The sequence below is a fragment of the Primulina eburnea genome, chromosome 13 (assembly GCF_022965805.1).
Source record: "Primulina eburnea isolate SZY01 chromosome 13, ASM2296580v1, whole genome shotgun sequence".
NCBI classification, from domain to species: domain Eukaryota; kingdom Viridiplantae; phylum Streptophyta; class Magnoliopsida; order Lamiales; family Gesneriaceae; genus Primulina; species Primulina eburnea.
Genome location: NC_133113.1, coordinates 11,654,171 through 11,673,241, shown reverse-complemented (window position 1 = coordinate 11,673,241; position 19,071 = coordinate 11,654,171). Strand labels below are relative to the sequence as shown.

Below are 19,071 nucleotides of genomic sequence, written 5' to 3'. Positions count from 1 at the left end.
AGCGGAAGTTTTAAAATTTTTTATTTATTTTGACAATCAAAATTTGTTTGGACGTTCGTATGATTTAACAAAACATTCATAGGGTGTTAGAAATTTATACCTTTGTGAATAGATCACTTGGCTCCAACTGATCCGATATAAACAGATCTAGCTCTTGATGAATCCCTACGAACTTTCTTCAATAATCTCCTTGTTTGATCCTCCTATCAAGTCCACGACTAGATTGCTTGATCCTCTTCTAATTTGCACTAGAAAAGTAGAAGAGATTTTACGTAGGAGAGAAATAATGGAGAGACGGCTCAAACCCTAACCCTAAATCAAGGTGGCCGAATTTTTCTTTTCAAAATTGGTGGAGGCTCACGTGAGGTTGTTTGGTGGCTAGGGTTTAGATGGTTAAATGTGTTATTTATAATAAATTAAACCCTAATTACATAATTAACATTAATGGGCTTGATTTAATTAATTGGGCTAGTCCAACTAGTTTAATTAATTTAATTAAAGCCCATTAAAACTTTAATTATTTATTATGTTGGACTTGTACTCCTACAAGCCCATTAAACATAATACACACCACATTTAATTTATTAATTATCAACTCAACTTTTGAGCTTAATAAATTAAATACATTATAAATTCAACATTTGAATTTATTATTTAAATTATGAATTCAACTACTTGAATTTACATCACCTCCAAAATTTAATATTTAATAAACCCAACATTTGAGTTTAATAAATTAAATTCTCAAATTTTATAAATTCAACTCTTTGAATTTATTCTCTCAAAATTTAATTATCATAAATTCAACTCCTTGAATTTACTATATAATATAAATTCAACTTTTGAATTTATTCTCTCAACGGGAACAAACAATCCAGTACTTGTGTGACCCTCAATGGTTCAGGGATACAGCTAGCCGTGGGTTCACAACTCTTTGTGATTCAGGACAGAATCCTTTATTCGGGCTTACCCTAGTTAGCCCCATTCTTTCTATCAACACCTTGATCAAGAATGTCAGAACTCATTTCTGATAGCACCCATCGGATCATGGTAAGAGCGTCTAGTAGCATCGCCCCATGATCCCCTAGGTATCACTGATAGTGCCTGCAAGAACCAGTCGATTATGATTAACGTACAGTACGGTCCCTTCATCTCATATATCCCGATCGAATCTGCAACCATTGGTTCATCGAGGGTTGCATATTAATTCGATAACTATGTGATAACTATAATAGTGGCATCGCGTGTACTATTTGGAGAACTCCTTCTCCAACGTACATCTCGTACTCTGGCCAGAGATTCCATGCACTATTATTTCATTAGATCACATAGGATATCCACACCCGTAGGTGAGCGGTGAATCCCCGACTACAATGCACTGGCTCCTATATGTGTCGCGACTGTACCCAACCTCGCCACCTGATGACTCTCCTGGAGCCGGTAAACGAGTCAAAGCACAGCCCTAGCATATAGAGCCTCAGAGTTGTCTCGGGTCATAAGGACTAATGGTGTACAATCATAACCACGGACTTATCCTCTCGATGAATGAGAACCACTTGGAAAGTCCGAGGGAGGGTTGTTCGGTATAATCATCATATGACTACCCATCTGCATGTTTGGACATCTCCATGCCCTTACCAAGAAACGCAGTACACAACATCACAGATGCTAGTCTCAAGCTCAAGCGACCTTTATCCATGTTTTAGGCGGCTGAATCGACTAGGAACGAATTTAGATCATACAGTATTTACAAACGAGTTTCAACATCGAATTACGATTCATTTGTATTAAAGTATGATCAAGGTCTTTATCTATGTTTGATAACATGGGTATACAGATAAAGAATTAACAAACCATGAAATAATGAATTATATTAAAATAAAGATTGTTTATTACACTTGAGTCAATAAAATCCCTAGTCAACAGTTGACTTGTAGGGCATCTACTCTAACACTGATCGAGATGTTAAGGGGGCGGGTATTGAATGTTTTAAGGCTGTTAATATGTTTATAAGGTGTGGAAAAAGGTTGGGAGAAATTTGGATAAGTTTCAGTTTGATTTGGGTTAAAATCAGGAGTCTGATCCAAGTTTTAAAACAAATTGGTTAAGTTATGAAATGAGCTCGAGTTTATGTCTAAGAATGCTTTTAAATATGTTTTGGGACATTTTTAAGAGTTTGATAAGTTTCGGATCAAAATAATGAGTTTTGGAATTATCCGGAATTTTATCGCCGCACGAAACGTTAATTAAAGGATAAATTGAAACACCTAGATTTATGCTTAATAAAATTATGGGAAATTATATTTACGCTCAAATAATAATTAGAAGTCTAAGTTTTTAATTTGGGTATTTTATGCTAAGGTTTGGTTTAATTCAAAATTAAAACGCATTAATATGTTATAGTTAAAGATTAATTTAAAAGTCATCGATTTAAGCCAAATAAAAATATGGGAAAAATTCATGTAGGCTTAAATTATTATTTGGGACATGTTATAGTCAATGGAATTAAGAAAATGTAAAAAAAACGTGAAAGTTTACGTCTAGGGGCAAAATTGAAATTTTTGGGTTTCCAGGGGTAAAATGGTCATTTTGCACCTGGGATGAGATGTTGGTCCTAGCAGCGCCCTGAGCACAAATTTACTATATTCTAAATGTTTATGCATCATGATCATGATTATAAGATTTTATGAAGATATACGTCGCATGCTTGGATTTAAGAAAAATTGCATTTATTCATGATTTTTATAAGTGATGAAAATGGTAATGTTTTGAATGATGGGAATTAGTTGTGGCTATCGAAGTATATGTAAATGTTTAAGACGTATATGTAAATGCTGATTATGATGATGAGGCCTAGGCACAGTGGATGGGTGATCCTGTCACTAATTTCCGACAGCCGTCGGGTACCGCGGTTCTATGTATGATGGATCCATCGTAAATGATGATGTACGATAGTCACCTCTAATGAACCGAATTCACAAATGATAAACGATGAACGATAAAGGATGAATGATAGATGATGAACGATAAAGGATGAATGATGAATGATAAATGATAAAACGATGAATGATGATTAGCGATGAGCTGTTTTGACACGTCATGATTTTACACGACACGTTTATGTTACATTTTTGAAATTCCTGAAAGGTATGTTGAGTATGGTATTTTTCACTGCTGTGTGCTATGTATATGTATTTGCTATTAACAGTGCAGGTGTGTTGAGTCTTTAGACTCACTAGGCGTGTGTGATGCAGGTTAGCTTAATGATGAGGAGACCGGAGGTGCTGAACGCTGAGTAGGCAGATCTGGTGCGGTGACACGACCCGAGGACCACATGTTTTCCGCATTACGAATTATGAGATTGAGAGGAGATGAATATTTTCATACGTTGATGATTTTAAGATTTTTACTCGTTTATGCTTACGTATGATTTTGGATGAGTTTGGTTAATTTAAACTGCACTATTTTTATGGTAAGATAATTACGATTAATTTAAATGTTATTTCGAAAATGCGACTTTTATTTTTTTTTTAAAAAAATAATATCCATGAGAACTTTTAAAATGAGTGAAACATTTCACATATCATGCAACCTAACGACTTCTCTAAAGAACAATTCCGCAATGTGAGAAGCATCAGCAGTTTTGTGACAAGCAATAAAATGTGTCATCTTAGAAAATCTATCAACAGCAACAAATATCGAATCCCTCTCCTTCTCAGTCCTAGACAACCCCAAAACAAAGTCCATAGATATGTCAATTCAAGGTTCACTAGGGACAGGAAGTGGTCTATACAATCCATGTGGTTGTGTCCTAGACTTAGCTTGCTTACAAGTTATGCACTTATCACAAACTCGTTCAACATCACACTTCGTATGTGGCCAATAAAAATGTTCATGCAAAGCATTCAAAGTTTTTGCCACACCAAAGTGCCCCATCAAACCACCCCCGTGTGCTTCCCTAACAAGTAATTCACGAATGGATGATTTAGGAATGCACAACCTATATTCTCTAAACAAGAAACCGTTATGCAAATAAAATTTCTCATGTGAACCATGCATACAAGTTTCAAACACACTCTTAAAATCCTCATCTAGCACATACAATTCCTTCACAAGATCAAACCCCAAAATTTTTGAATCCAAGGTAGAGATTAGTACGTACCTCCGTGATAGTGCGTCGGCCACTACATTCTCCTTACCTTGTTTGTACTTGATGATGTAGGGAAATGTCTCTATGAATGCCACCTACTTGGCATCCCGCTTGTTCAGCTTTTGTTGACCCTTAAGCTGCTTTAGAGACTCATGATCCGTATGAATCACAAACTCTTTAGGTCTCAAGTAGTGATGCCACGTCTCTAGGGTCATCACGAGTGCGTAGAACTCCTTGTCATACGTGGGATAGTTCAGTGCTGCTTCATTTAGATTCTCACTGAAGTACGCCACCGGCCGCCCTCCTTGCATCAACACTCCACCAATACCTACACCTGAAGCATCACATTCAATTTCAAATATATTAGCAAAGTCAGGTAAAACAAGTAAAGGAGCATTAATTAAATTTTGCTTGATTATATTAAAGGACTTCTCTTGCTCCTCGCCACAATGGAATGGAACGTTTTTCTTGATTACTGCCATCATCGGTGCTGCCAAGGTGCTAAAATCCCATACAAACCTCCTATAGAAGCTTGCAAGTCCATGAAAACTTCAAACTTGACCAACAGTAGTAGGCGTTGGCCAATCTCGAATAGCACTTACCTTGTCTTCATCCACATGTATTCCCTGCGAGCTTACCACAAAACCAAGAAAGACAAGTTTGCTTGTACAAAAATCACATTTCTTTAAGTTGGCATATAAATTTTCAGCCCTTAGTGTGATTAGCACAAGTCTCAAGTGATTAACATGCTCATCCAAGTTTTTTCTATACACTAGGATATCATCAAAGTAAACAACAACAAACTTTCCTATGTGTGCACGCAAAACATGGTTCATTAACCTCATAAAGGTGCTAGGAGCGATAGTTAAGCCATAAGACATGACCATCCACTCATATAACCCGTACTTGGTTTTAAAAGCCGTTTTCCACTCATCACCTTCCCTCATCCTAATTTGGTGATAGCCACTTTTCAAATCAATCTTGCTTAAAATACATGCACCATGCAATTAATCTAACATATCATCTAGTCTAGGTATGGGGTGCCTATACTTAATGGTTATGTTATTGATTGCCCTACAGTCTACGCACATACGCCATGAGCCATCCTTCTTAGGAACTAACAAAACAGGCACAGCACAAGGGGACATGGACTCACGCACAAAACCCCTATCTAACAACTCACTTACCTGCCGTTGAAGCTCATTAGTCTCCTCCGGATTGCTTCTATAAGCTGGACGATTTTGCAATGCACTCCCGGGCACCAAATCAATTTGGTGTTCGATCCCCCTCACTGGTGGTAGTTCTTGAGGTAGCTCCTCTGAAATATATCATCAAATTCCTGCAAAAGTGAAACAACAATGCTCAGAAGGGACCCGACTATATCACTTATGTTAAGGAGAATCTCCTTGTAAAGAATCAACACAAGTGGTTCATGCGTGGGCATTAAGTGTTTCAACTCACTTTTTTGGGCCATATATGATTTTTTTTTGGCCTCTTTCCTCTCATTTGCTTTTCCCTCAATTTCTTTCCTCTCATTTTTCTTTTGCATGGCTATCTCACTCTGAAGGAAAGTTTTATTCAAACTCTTTTGAAAATTCAAATGAATTAATCTTTTTGACTAACTATTTTTACATAAATGATAAGTAGAAAGGCGGTAGGAACTAGAATGAATAGTCCAGTAGCAATAAATGCACTCTTGCTCTAGAATCTTGTTTGATTTTGTAGTCCAAATGATCCCATACCACGACGTATCTGGAATAGTAGTAGTTAGTGAAATAAAAAGACTTGTACAAACCATTGAAGTAACTCCATCCCCAACGGTCCAAAGAGAAAAATCTTTTATCACTCTTTTTTTCAGCCATTTCATTTTTATTTTCAAAGGCCACCTCACTTTTTTGTTCACTCTTTTTTCCGGCCTCATCTCTCTTTTTATTTTGTAATTGGTCCTCCAACACTTGCTTTGAGGACAAAGGAAGTAATACAATAGACTCCTTCTTCAATACAAATGAGTACTTATTCTTGAACCCGTCATGTGTCACCCGCCTATCATATAGCCAAGGTCTACCCAACAAGATATGACATGCATGCATGGGTACCACATCACACAAGACCTTATCCACATACTTCCCAATAGAAAAAGACACCAAAACTTGTTTGTTCACCTTCACCTCTGCACAATCATTCAACCATTGAAATCTATATGGTTGAGGATGCTTTAATGTAGGTAAACCCAATTTTTCCACCATCTCACTACTAGCCACATCAGTACAACTTCCCCCATCTATGATAAGATTGCACACCTTGTTATTCACAAAACATCTAGTATGGAACAATTTTTCCCTTTGGTTAGTCTCCTCCTCCTTGACTTGGGCACTCATGATACGCCTAGTCACTTGATGCGAGCACGGATGGTCAAGCCCTAAGGAAAGCATGGGACCCTTTAGAGTTTCCGGAGGGACCAATCACGAGGGGACGACTAAAGAGATTCAAGGAAGCATTGCAAGGGATTATGAGCAAAAGAGAAGGACTTACAAGCGAGGTGCGGAGTGCGGAAGGCTTCATGATGCATGGGAGTGAGTTTGGGAGTCACAAGAACACCATTCAAGTGATGAATGAAGAAAACGTCCAGAATGCTCCGCGCTCGAGCGGTAAAATACTACCGCCCGAGCCCAAACAGACTGTCCAAGAGTTGGTTTCCAGAACACTTGGCGCCCGAGCGGACATTTTCTACCACCTGAGCGTGAATAGTCCAGAACCCTCGGCGCTCGAACAGTCATATTTTACCGCCAAAGGGCGAGTCATTTTCGGGAAATTATCTATTTCCTTGATTAGAGTCCTAATTATTTTGGCAACTAGATATTGTTATCTTTTGAGTATGTAAAGGATTTTTGCACGAAATTTTTAACACAATTCAGATTTATTATTGATATTTTATCAAGGTTTTAAGTTTTCTCTCAAACTTTTTCAAAGCTTCGCTTTGTGTTCATCAAAAATCAAAATTATCAAGATTCTTTCTTTTGGCGTTTGTCGATGGATTTCATACGGATTGTCAAGGACAAGTTCTTTGAAGGTTCGTCTGTTTCTCAATTGTTTATCTCGTGGTTATTTGTTGCTAAACTTTTCATAGTTTAGAGGTGAAAATCACACACACACACACTTGATTGAAAAGATCGGGACAACAACGATTCCTTGTTCGTTATTGAATTGAGGGCGCGAGATACGAATCTGGCCGGGCATGGCGTTCAACGGATCGGGAGGATGTTCAAGGAGGCATTGCATGAATGCATGAGCGATCGAGGAGAGCTTGCAAGCAAGGTTCCAAGCCTGGAAGGAGTCGTGATGCATGTGAGTGAGCTTGGAGGCCATAAGATCATTGTGGAAGTGTTAAATGAGCATGAAGGCAGAACGCTTCGCGCCCGAGCGGTAAAACATTACCGACCGAGCGCCAAACCTACTGTGCGAGAAGTGAACTCCAGAACCATCCGCGCCAGAGCGGTAAAACATTACCGACCGAGGGCGAACAGTCCAGAAGACACCTCGCCCGAGCGGTAGAAACTCGCGCCCGAGCACGCCTGTTGCGAGAAAAATATTTGTTTCCTTATTTTAGAGTCCTGATTGTTTAGGTAATTAGATTTTCATATCTTTTTGATTTGTACACAATATATGGACGAATTTTGGGCATTGTAAACACTTTTGACATTATTATTGAGTTTAATCAAATTTGTGAGTTTTTTCTCTCAATTTCAAAGCTTGGCTTTGTGTACACCTTTGTGTGTTTCTCAAATCAAACTTATCAAAGTTTAAAACTTTGTGGCGTTTGTCGATCGCTCGGGCGGTAATGTTTTACCGCTCAAGCGCGAAGCGTTCTGCCTTCATGCTCATTTAACACTTCCACAATGATCTTATGGCCTCCAAGCTCACTCCCATGCATCACGACTCCTTCCAGGCTTGGAACCTTACTTGCAAGCTCTCCTCGATCGCTCATGCATTCATGCAATGCCTCCTTGAACATCCTTCCAATCCGTTGAACGCCATGCCCGGCCAGATTCGTATCACCTCATCTCCTCCCAAATCATACTCCTCATCCTCTCTACCCAAATCTTTAGGTTTGGATTTATTCCCACTAGTACTAGTTTTAAGCTTATCCAACCTCTCATGTAAGGGCTCTAATTCATTCCTCATCATCCTACTAAAATGCCCAAACAACGCCTCCATTTGAACCTTAGACAACCCCGGGTTAGAACTATCTCCTACCTCCCTCTCTATTTAATTTCAGATTTGTACCTGCAAGAAAACGTTAGTAGAAAACAAAATAGTCCTCACCCAAATTCTCACGGTCACTCCAAAGAAAATTCACTCATCTCTCCTCTCTTATTTGTTTGCTCACAACAAATACTCACCGTTCACTCCAAAGAAAATGCACTCGCACTCAAGTTATGTCACTCAAATTCGAGAGTAATCTCAAAGGCTTCAAGCTTTGTATTTGAGTTTATCAAAAAATCAAGTTTCAACTCGTGAACAATTGTGACCGACTCACTTGGACTGTGTAGACAAGAAATTTGAAGATAAATATTTTTTTTTGACTGTGAGAGGCAATTGAATATGACTCTCTAAAGGAAATAGAACAAGATACTCAAAAGAAACAATGATGAATTTTCGGAATTTTTATATTTTTATTTTTTTTTTGGCTGAGTACAACTCGAAAATTCCAAAAAAAAAAGACACCAAAATTTCGAGAATCACAGACTCTCGAAAAAATTTCGAAGAACGATAGAATAGAAAGCAGATCTGAAAAAGAACGAAGAACTAACACAGATCTGAAAATTTAAGAACAAGATAACTTACTTGAATTCAATGAACCTAAGCTCTGATATCAAATGATGTGAATCTTTTTACGTACGAATATCAAACAAGATTAATTTAGAATCGCGCCCTCAATTCAATAACGAACAAGGAATCGTTGTTGTCCCGATCTTTTGAATCAAGTGTGTGTGTGTGATTTTCACCTCTAAACTATGAAAAAGTTTAGCAACAAATAATCATGAAATAAACAATCGAATTTATGACGAACTTTCAAAGAACTCGTCTTTGACAATCCGCGTAAGAACGATTGACAAACGCCACAAAGCTGAAAACTTTGATGAGTTTGATTTGAATAACAAGGAAGCTTTGAATGTTTTGAGAGAAAACTCTAAAACTTTGATAAAATATCAATAATGATCTGAATTGTCCATGAATTTTGGTCCAAATATGTTTTAGTAGTCAAAGGATAACACAAATCTTGAAACATCCTGTCTTTTTTATTGCTTTAAAAGTACTAGAATTTTTTTTTAAAACACTCAATTTTCGGCCATACACAAAAACCTCGTTAAAATATTTTTATATAAAATATTTTACTCTTTAAAATAAAATACCAACCAACTAGCATTTTAAAAATCAAGTGCAATAGTCATAAAACTGAAATCATCTACTGTTTACCAAACCTAAAAAGCAATAGTTTGAAAATAATAGCTCGTACTAAACCTCTCAAAAATCTCTCAAAATAATAAATAAATATTCTAAAAATCTTTAGCTTAAATCATGAATCATCAACGTGAATGCTGAAAAATAGAAGTGCTGGTCCTCGGGTTGTGTGCACCATCAGTCCAGTCTAATCATCTGTCAAGACCTCCCTCAACCTCACCTGCATCCATCACACCTAGTGAGTCTAAAGACTCAACACACCATAATCTTTATAACAAATAATACGTAATACAGTCAACATATAACAGTGAAAAATACTTGTACTTAAAATATCGTTTTCGTGAAGATGCATAAACTTCAAACATGACCATTTCCATAAATATTTTCATGGTGCATAAACTTAAGCATAAACATTTTCATGGCATGCATTACATTAACCTTAACCTTTTTTCCTTTTTTTTCCTCAACATGACATGACATAAAACTTTTTTCATGATCATAAACATTTTTTCTTTTTCCTTTGTTGAATTCAGATCGTTAATTGTGACTTTTCTCAAACCCCAAAAGTCAATGGATCCATCTACATGTAACCACAGTACTGGGCGGTGGGGGACACCAGCAACACTCTCACCGGTCAACTAGGCCCTGGCCTATCATGATCAAATAGAAATACGATCGTCGGGGCTCCCTCTAGGGCCTTCTCCCATAAATGGGCTCCCTCTGGGGCCTTCTACCCTCACGATATTCCCATTCTTACCTCAAACCTCATATCATCATAACCTCATATTTGCAATAATGGAAATACGATCGTCGGGCTCCCACTGGGACCATCGCCCTCACGACATCGCCATCATTAATGAATTAGTCACAATCACTTCACTTCCTTCAACGTTTACATTCTCATCACTTTAAAAAAATCATGCATAACATAACATTTGTTTTTGAAACCAAGCATGCAACATGTCTTTTAAATGTCTTCCGTAAATCATAAAAATCAAATAGAAATTTAAAAATCATAATTTAATCATGAACATTTTATAGACAATTAAAAATAATCATAATATCATAAAAATAGCATTTAGGGCACTGCCATGACGTTTACTAATTTCTAGGTGTAAAAAAATCGTTTTACCCCAAGACTCGACATTTTACGTTTTCGAATTTTATCTTGATTTAATGACTCTAACATGTCCCTAATAATTATTTAAGCCTACATGAATTTTTCCATATTTTTATTTAGCTTAAATCGAGGACTTTTAATTTAATCTTTAAATAAGACGCATTCATACGTTTTAATCTCGAATTAAACCAAACCTTAATATAAATTCTCAAATTAAAAAATTAGAATTTTAATAATTATTTAAGCTTAAATATAATTTTTTCATAATTTTATAAAGCTTAAAACTAGGCGTTTCAATTAACTCGTTAATTAGCCTTTCGTGCGGCGATAAAATCTCGAATAAATCCAAAACTCATTATTTTGATCCTAAATTTTACACATAGAATTTTTAATATCTATTCTACCCTTCAAAGTCATGAGCCACCCCCGTGGACCAATGGATTCATTTTTAGCCTTTCAATTTTCTTTTTTTGACACACTAATGAACCCACCGAGCCATCTCCCATATTACTAGAGCCACGCCCGAGATACCTTGAGCCAAAACCTATCCAACCCTCCTAGGGACCCTACTGACCAATCCCAGCCCGAAAAACTAGCCCTGACCCACTCAAAAACTTGCTGGAAACTCGCCCCAATTCTGCACTCTCCTATACTCACGCTAGAAGACTCCTAGTCATTTTAGGTCACCTCCAGCCGAGCCACCACAGAACCCACCTAACCCTGACCATCCTTGGACCAAGCTCAGCCCCTACCCAGACCAGCCCAGTGTTAGAGTAGGTGCACGTCGAGCCAAGTGTTGGCCGAGTGTTCACAATGAAACTCTATGTATAAACAGTCTTTATTTTAATAATATTTGAATTTATTGTTTTTTCACTTCTTTATCTGTATACCCATGCTAGTTGCATAGATAAAGTCCTTGAATATAAAAATAGTATAAAGAATGTGAGATGCTCATATGATGAGTATCATGAAACTTATATTTGTAATATTGTATAGTCTAAACGGTTCGTAATCGATTCAGCCGCCGCTAAGAAGGATATAGACCGCTCGAGTTTGAGACTAGTATCTGCGATGTGAGTACCATGTTTCATTGGTAGGGGACATTGTGATGTCCGAACATGCAGATAGGTGCTCCTTGTAGAGTGCACTGAACAACCCTCCATAAAGGACTTTCCAAGTGGTTCTCACTTATCGAGTGGAAACGTCCTAGTTTATAGTTTAACACCATTAGTCCTTATGACCCGGGACAACATTGAGACTCTATGTGCTAGTATTACACTTTGACTTGTTTACCGACTCTCAACTATCAAGTGGCAAGGTTGGGTGTTTTGTCGAAACATATAGGAGTCGATGCATTGTAGTCAGGGATTCACTGCTTATCTTCGGGTATGGATATCCTATGTGTATGTAGTATGAAATCTCTTATCAGAGTATGATGGTAATTATGAAAGGGGTTTCATTGATTACACCATCGATGCAACTACGACATGACACATAGTATCGATTCATTGACAACTCTCGATATACCAATGGTTGTCGAATCGGTCGAGATATATGAGTTGAAGGGAGCGTACTGTACGCTAGTCATAATAGAATGGTTCTTGCAGGCACTATCATTTTTATACCTAGGGAATCATGTAAGCGATGCTGTTAGGAGTTTAACATGATTGGTTGGGTACTATCAGACTTGAGTTCTGACGTTCTTCTTATCAAGGAGTTGATAAGTAAGAATGGATCAATTGGGGTATGCTCGTATAAGGACATGTTTAGTCCGAATCACATGGAGATGTGAACCCACGGCTAGTTGTATCAATGAACCATTGAGGGCCACACAAGTACTAGCTTTCTAGATCCCGTTGAGAAGTAAAATAGTTCAATGTGTTGAACGGCTTATAAAGGAGTTTATAGGCGTATGGAAAAATAGAAGTGTGACTTCTATGAAAGAAATGTAATTTTTAATTTATGAATGTGTTCCTAAATTAAAAGTTGGCCAAATAAATAATGTATTTAAAAATTGTGAGGCCCGGGGCCGAAGAGGGCGGGGGGTGATCGCCGGTGCCATCAGTTGCACGGACAATGAGCGGCTCCTGGCAGGCTTCTAGGTGCAGGGAACATGAATGAACCGACCCACACGGGAATGAGAGGGATTCCGAGACTGTTCAATGTAATGGACTGTACAGTTGAAGAGGGCTTAAAATGATTTGATTGGTACTACTCATATCACGAAGGTGCATCTTCTTTTCGGTAGCTCATCACATAAGAACTCTAAAGTTAAGTGTGCTTGACTTGGGGCAATTTTGGGATAGGTGACCTCCTGGGAAGTTTCCCAGGGTGCGTGTGAGTGAGGACATAAGCACGCTGGAAAAACCCATCTTGATACAGTGAGGACAGTCGTCGAATCTGAGGCATTACAAGTGGTATCAGAGCCATGTTCTCTCTTAGTACGGTGTGGTTCGGGGACGAACCAAGCGGAAGCTGGTGGGCATGTGAGGCCCGAGGCCGAAGAGGGCGGGTGGGGTGATCGCCGGTGCCATCAGTTGCACGGACAATGAGCGGCTCCTGGCAGGCTTCTAGGTGGAGGGAACATGAATGAACCAACCCACACGGGAATGAGAGGGATTCCGAGACTGTTCAATGTAATGGACTGTACAGTTGAAGATGGCTTAAAAAGATTTGATTGATACTATTCATATCACGAAGGTGCATCTTCTTTTCGGTAGCTCATCACATAAGAACTCTAAAGTTAAGTGTGCTTGACTTGGGGCAATTTTGGGATGGGTGACCTCGTGGGAAGTTTCCCAGGGTGCGTGTGAGTGAGGACATAAGCACGCTGGAGAGACCCGTCTTGATACAGTGAGGACAGTCGTCGAATCTGGGGCGTTAGTTCATCACATAAGACTTCTCAAACTGTTTCTATAGTTCATTTGATATAGAAGCCAGCATATTACACTTAACTTTCATAATATGGTCCCACCATCTTGCATGTATTGTCAATTCAGCAAGACTGACATTAGTGTGCATATCATTTTCTCCGAATTTAGATCAATTTTCTAGCCAGTCTTGAAATTAGATTCGGTTAGCTTGTCAATGACAGAAATGGATAAGGCGACGAAATCGTAAATAGACTGATATGAAAACAGAATAATGGTTGCTGATTATTTTAAAATAATTTTAAGATATAAAATATGGATTTTTATTTTATAAATTTCTCTCCCACTATTTTTATATTTCCACCACCCTTTGATGAAAAAGAAAATCGCATTTCCTTAGTGGGCACGTAGAGCCCAATTAGACAATTATGATCCTGAATAATATCAGCCAATTATAATTTTTAAAAGGTAGAATCCAATTGCATCCCTATGCAACCTTTCAGTGTTTTGCCTCACGTTTAATAAGGACTCAATTTAATATGCCGTTTATTTTCACGTGTCAAACCGACCCATCAATATTGAATTGTAGTGGACGGTCGCCATGAGTTCCCTCAATAATATGAGCCAAAGTCATGGGAGTTCCACTCAATTCACATCATATGTCCGATGGAAGTCACATCTTTCTGGCGTCCAGGCCTCCCCAATAATATGAGCCAGACACTGGCCGCGGGTAGCATTCAACATGCAACCACGGTCGATAGAAGGCAATAAAAATTAAACTCTTTTAATTTTTACTTTTGCAGTTTGATAGAAATTTTGAATCTTATTCAAAATGAGGGATTTTAATTTTTAAAATTGTCTCATCATTTTAATTTAAAATCGTATGCCATGTTTGCATGTTTTTCAGATTCATGCAACTATATGTTTTAATAATATACATACATGCATACTACTATATATTACATATGTATCATAATATGACATTCAACAATAAATAAAGATGATCGATCACAAACACTATTAGATTTATGTCAGCCAGACATGGATCCAGGCCCAAAACATAGGTGAATGCATGGATGCAAATGCAACTTATACAAGCGTTTCCAATATTTTACGTGTATTCATCTTGTGCATCGGGCCCATCATCTTTCAGTCTTGATCTCCCAGTATTTATAATATTTACATTTAAATAGTCATTTCACAAAAAAAAAAGATACATCTCATGGGATGAGAACGAGCCATAAATCAAGCTCACTTTAATAATATCAAATATTAACAAAATGAATTAAAAATAGTAAAATATACTAACATACACCTATCACATTGGTCAAGGCTCTCGATCATCATTCATGCATTTAATATCAAATATTAACATCAATAAATTAAACAAATTTAATTAATTGATTAAATCATACATCTAATAATTTTATTACTAACCACCACAATTATTAAATATTGATAAATTAAATAAACATCTTTATTTCATTTTCAATTAATTAAATAATAATTGATTACTTGTGAAACATATTTTTACCATAAATAATTAAAATCGTATTCTAATTATTTACTTACAAGAAAATTATAAATTTAGCAAAATTTGATTTTAAGGAAAAATTGAACAATTTTCATAAAATATCAATTTTGTCAAAAATTTTGTAAAATCAGAAAATCGCACCACAGGCCCGAACAATTCAAGCCCATGACACAGCACGGTGCCCGAGACGTTCTCGGGCACCCGCCCTCGCTGCACGATCGTCTCGGATAGGTGCAAGCACAGCGTGCGGAGCGCGATGCACGCTCTGTGCGGACGTTCCGCGCAGCGCGCGCGGCACTAGGCGTGCATAGTTCAATGCCCGAAATAGTTCCGGGCAATTTAATTTTTTATTTATTTAATTAAAAATCAAATTCAGTTCCGGGCAGTTTAATTTTTTATTTATTTAATTAAAAATCAAATTTTTATATTGCATCAATTTTTTGAAAAAAATTCTTGTGTGGTTAGAAATAAAATATTCAACACGAAATTAAATCATACGATATTGGGAACTTGACTCTGATACCACTGTTGTGAATCATGTTTCACGTGTCCAAATCGCAGCAGAAGTTTAAAAATTTTATTTTCACATTCAAAATTTTTTTTGGACACTCGTATGTTTTAAATAAAATAAACTTACATGGGATGTTTAGTAATATACCTTTAGTGAATTTTTCACTTAGCACCAACTAATCCGGTATTAGCTGACGTAGTTGTAATCCTTACGAACTTTCTTCAAGAACTCGTTTCTCTAATCTTCGAATCAAGTCCACGATCGGATTATTTGTTCCTCTTCTAACTTGCACTAGAAAATTAGAAGAGATTTTGCATTGAGATGAAACACGAAGAAGAAATCGGCTCAATACTATAAGCCGAATTTTTCTTGCAAAATTGGGATTTCGAGAGCTGAAAATTTTCTTACAACATTCCAAAAGTTTTGAATGAATCTTGTGCAATAAGAATAATAAATTATTATTATTTATTTAATCTATCATTTACTTAATTAATCTAATTACTTAAGCTAACTAAAGATTCTAATATCCATGCCCAAATCATAGCCAATCTCGACTTTTAATACATATATCTTTTCAAAAATATCATGTGTTGGAACATTTCATGTTTGCAATCTTGATTTTGATGTTAGCAAAACTTACTATTTTGTTTATAATGATTTACCTTAGTGCGCAAGAAACTGGAACTGATCAGGATTAGAACTGATCAGTAAAACGAGGTAAAACTGAAGCTATCGAGATGTAAACTTAAAACACCAACTGATCGATCAAACTTAATCAGTTCAACTGATTGTCCAGCTGATAGATGATTAAGTAACAGACCTTCAGAAGCCCGGCTGTGGCGCCTCAAACCTCGCCACGTAATCATACAATATGTGACGTCATATGCATAAAATTTTTCTTTTTGACGACGTAATAATATAATGCATATACGACAAAATAGTGCAATCACCACACTATCTACATCAGTGTAGTAGAAACGGTATAATAAATACACACATACAACTCAAATAAGACAATAAGCTATATTGTCTCTATCTACAATCAACTACAGGACTGTTTGACTAGACACACCTAATCCTTTAACTCTATCATGTCTCACAGCATAGTCCTGTAACCTGTCCAACATAAACAGCCCCCAAAGGGTCAGCATATACAACAATCATCATCGTAATACATAACAGTTATATTAACAACATCAGATATAACTGAAATGATAACAGAAATACCCCTTTTGCCGTTTCTGGACAATCAGCCATCAACAACCTCAACAACATCACACTGCAACAATAACATCAACGATACGTCGCACCCCAACTCCAGCGATAGCAATATCGTCGAACGAACAACAACATCTACGATACGTCTTAGTGATCCGACGGTGCCGAGTGGAAGGGCCGCACCCCAACACCGACGACAGCAATATCGTCGAACGAACAACAACATCGATACGTCGCACCCCAACACCGGCGACAACAATATCGTTGAACGAACAACATCAACGTGACGACATCAACGAGACGTCTCCCAACAACGATAGTCAACAATAATAAACAACAACAAATATAATATCAAATCACCCAATTCTGATGATTTATCATCTTTCAACGCAATAGTATTCATCAATACTAAACAATAACAACATATGCTCATACGTCAACATGTACCTGATAATCGAGTATATATATCAAATCTGGCTACTTCTTTGATCTTGAGGCTTGTGATGTGGGGACCCGGACGTTAATCATCTTCTTAATCATCTTTGGGATTTAATTAGTAATTAAGATAAACAGGGTCTAAAAAAAATTTTCTTTTCAATATGCAAGTACGGAAGGTAATGGAATCAATCTATTATACAAACTAGTATAATAATACAAATCTTGTATAATATGCATCTAGTTCAACTAGGTTCAACTACTACAATCAAGTAATAAAACCTATCTACATCCAAGTCCGTGATCACCACTCTAATCTCGATCTCTCCTCGTCTTCTGGACCCTGATCCTGCCCCACCTGTTGTCATGCACACATACAAAACAAGACAACAGCCGGATAACTCCGGTGAGATATAAATATCCCAGTATAAACAATGTATACATGCAGTTAACTGAATTAACATAAAAGCATGCATTATATCTTATCACATGTAGCATAGTCAAACACCATGTATCAATACCAATCTGTAAATAAAACATGAATCGTAATCTACGAAACATAAACTCATACGGATCTGTAAATCAACTCTAGTCTCAATATCTAATACTCGATTCATCTCTCATTCTAATCTAGGGATCCCGATCTAAGTTAGACTTTTGGTATGCTGTATCGAGTGTCTACAATAGACGTCGATCTACATCTAAGCTCATCGATACACCGTAAGTCTAGGGTCTGAGCAGTTTTGACAAAGACTTAGACTTGGGCATGCTAATTCGAGTGTCTACAATAGAAGTCGATCTACATCTAAGCTCATCGATATACCACAAGTCTAGGGTCTTAGCAGTTCTGTCCAAGACTTGGTGTTTCTGCCCTAGCTAGGCTGATCTGCCCTAGACTCAAACTCTGGCTCTGCTATAATTCAATAGACTAAACATATCAATCTGATAATCTGCAAATATCAATGCAATAAAATAAATTATGTGATTTAGGGAAACTCAAGTCAAACATAACTCGAGTTGTGCAATCCCGAATCAACATTTATTTATACCTTTGTCTTCCCGGTCTGACGAAGACGAAGCCTTGTATTCTGATCTGTCCATACCCAATCTGGCAATGAAAATCGTATAATTACAATATCAATATATAACTCAATTCAAAACCTGTTCTAATCAATACTCAAATCAGTATATAATCTGATCCATATCTGAACAAGGTAAAATCTAATTCATATCAACAATATCACGATACAATCGAAATCATTACTGAATCTGATCAATCTATATCAACTGATGTTTCGACGGCATAACAATACAATCTGAATAACCCCGTCAATCTGAACATCACAGATATAATACCAGAATTCATAATCAGTATCGGTACAACTCATAATCTCAACGATAACACAACTCTGATATCAAATCTCAACTAAATCAACTCTGAAATTCATAACAATTTCATAAACGGTCTATTCTTTAATCTGACTTCAATTATACCATGTCTACTGTAGCAGAAACACTATATCTGATTTATATTCAATTCTTACAATATCATAATTTCAAATCATGTCTAAACGTAACAAAACTTACGTCCAGTTATAGCCTGCGTCGATAGGAACACAGTACTGAAGTCGGATTCAAAAATAGACGGACGGATTTTGCACGATAAAAATTTGAAGTACAAATAAGCTGAACTTTCCCCTGAAGCTCTCGTCTTTCTTCCTTAATCCCTCTGAAGGAATATAGGTTGGTATATATATATATATACATATA

General features: G+C 37.0%; 1 protein-coding gene across 1 annotated transcript; it reads right to left on the bottom strand.

Annotated features, from left to right (window-relative positions):
* Positions 1-3,759: 3,759 nt before the first annotated feature.
* LOC140810304 (uncharacterized) lies at positions 3,760-4,461 on the bottom strand. Its single transcript, XM_073168178.1, has 2 exons — positions 4,250-4,461; positions 3,760-4,009 (listed from the first exon to the last, which is right to left on the bottom strand). The coding sequence occupies exons 1-2, from the start codon at positions 4,459-4,461 to the stop codon at positions 3,760-3,762; spliced, it is 462 nt and encodes a 153-aa protein (XP_073024279.1).
* Between the last annotated feature and the right edge of the window lie 14,610 nt (positions 4,462-19,071).

Excerpts from the sequence above, each read along its gene's own strand:
- LOC140810304 (XM_073168178.1), bottom strand. The coding sequence starts at position 4,461 with ATGCAAGGAGGGCGGCCGGTGGCGTACTTCAGTGAGAATCTAAATGAA. Across the intron at positions 4,010-4,249 it reads CTGAACAAGCGGGATGCCAA|AGAATATAGGTTGTGCATTC; the intron begins GTAGGTGGCATT and ends TTTCTTGTTTAG.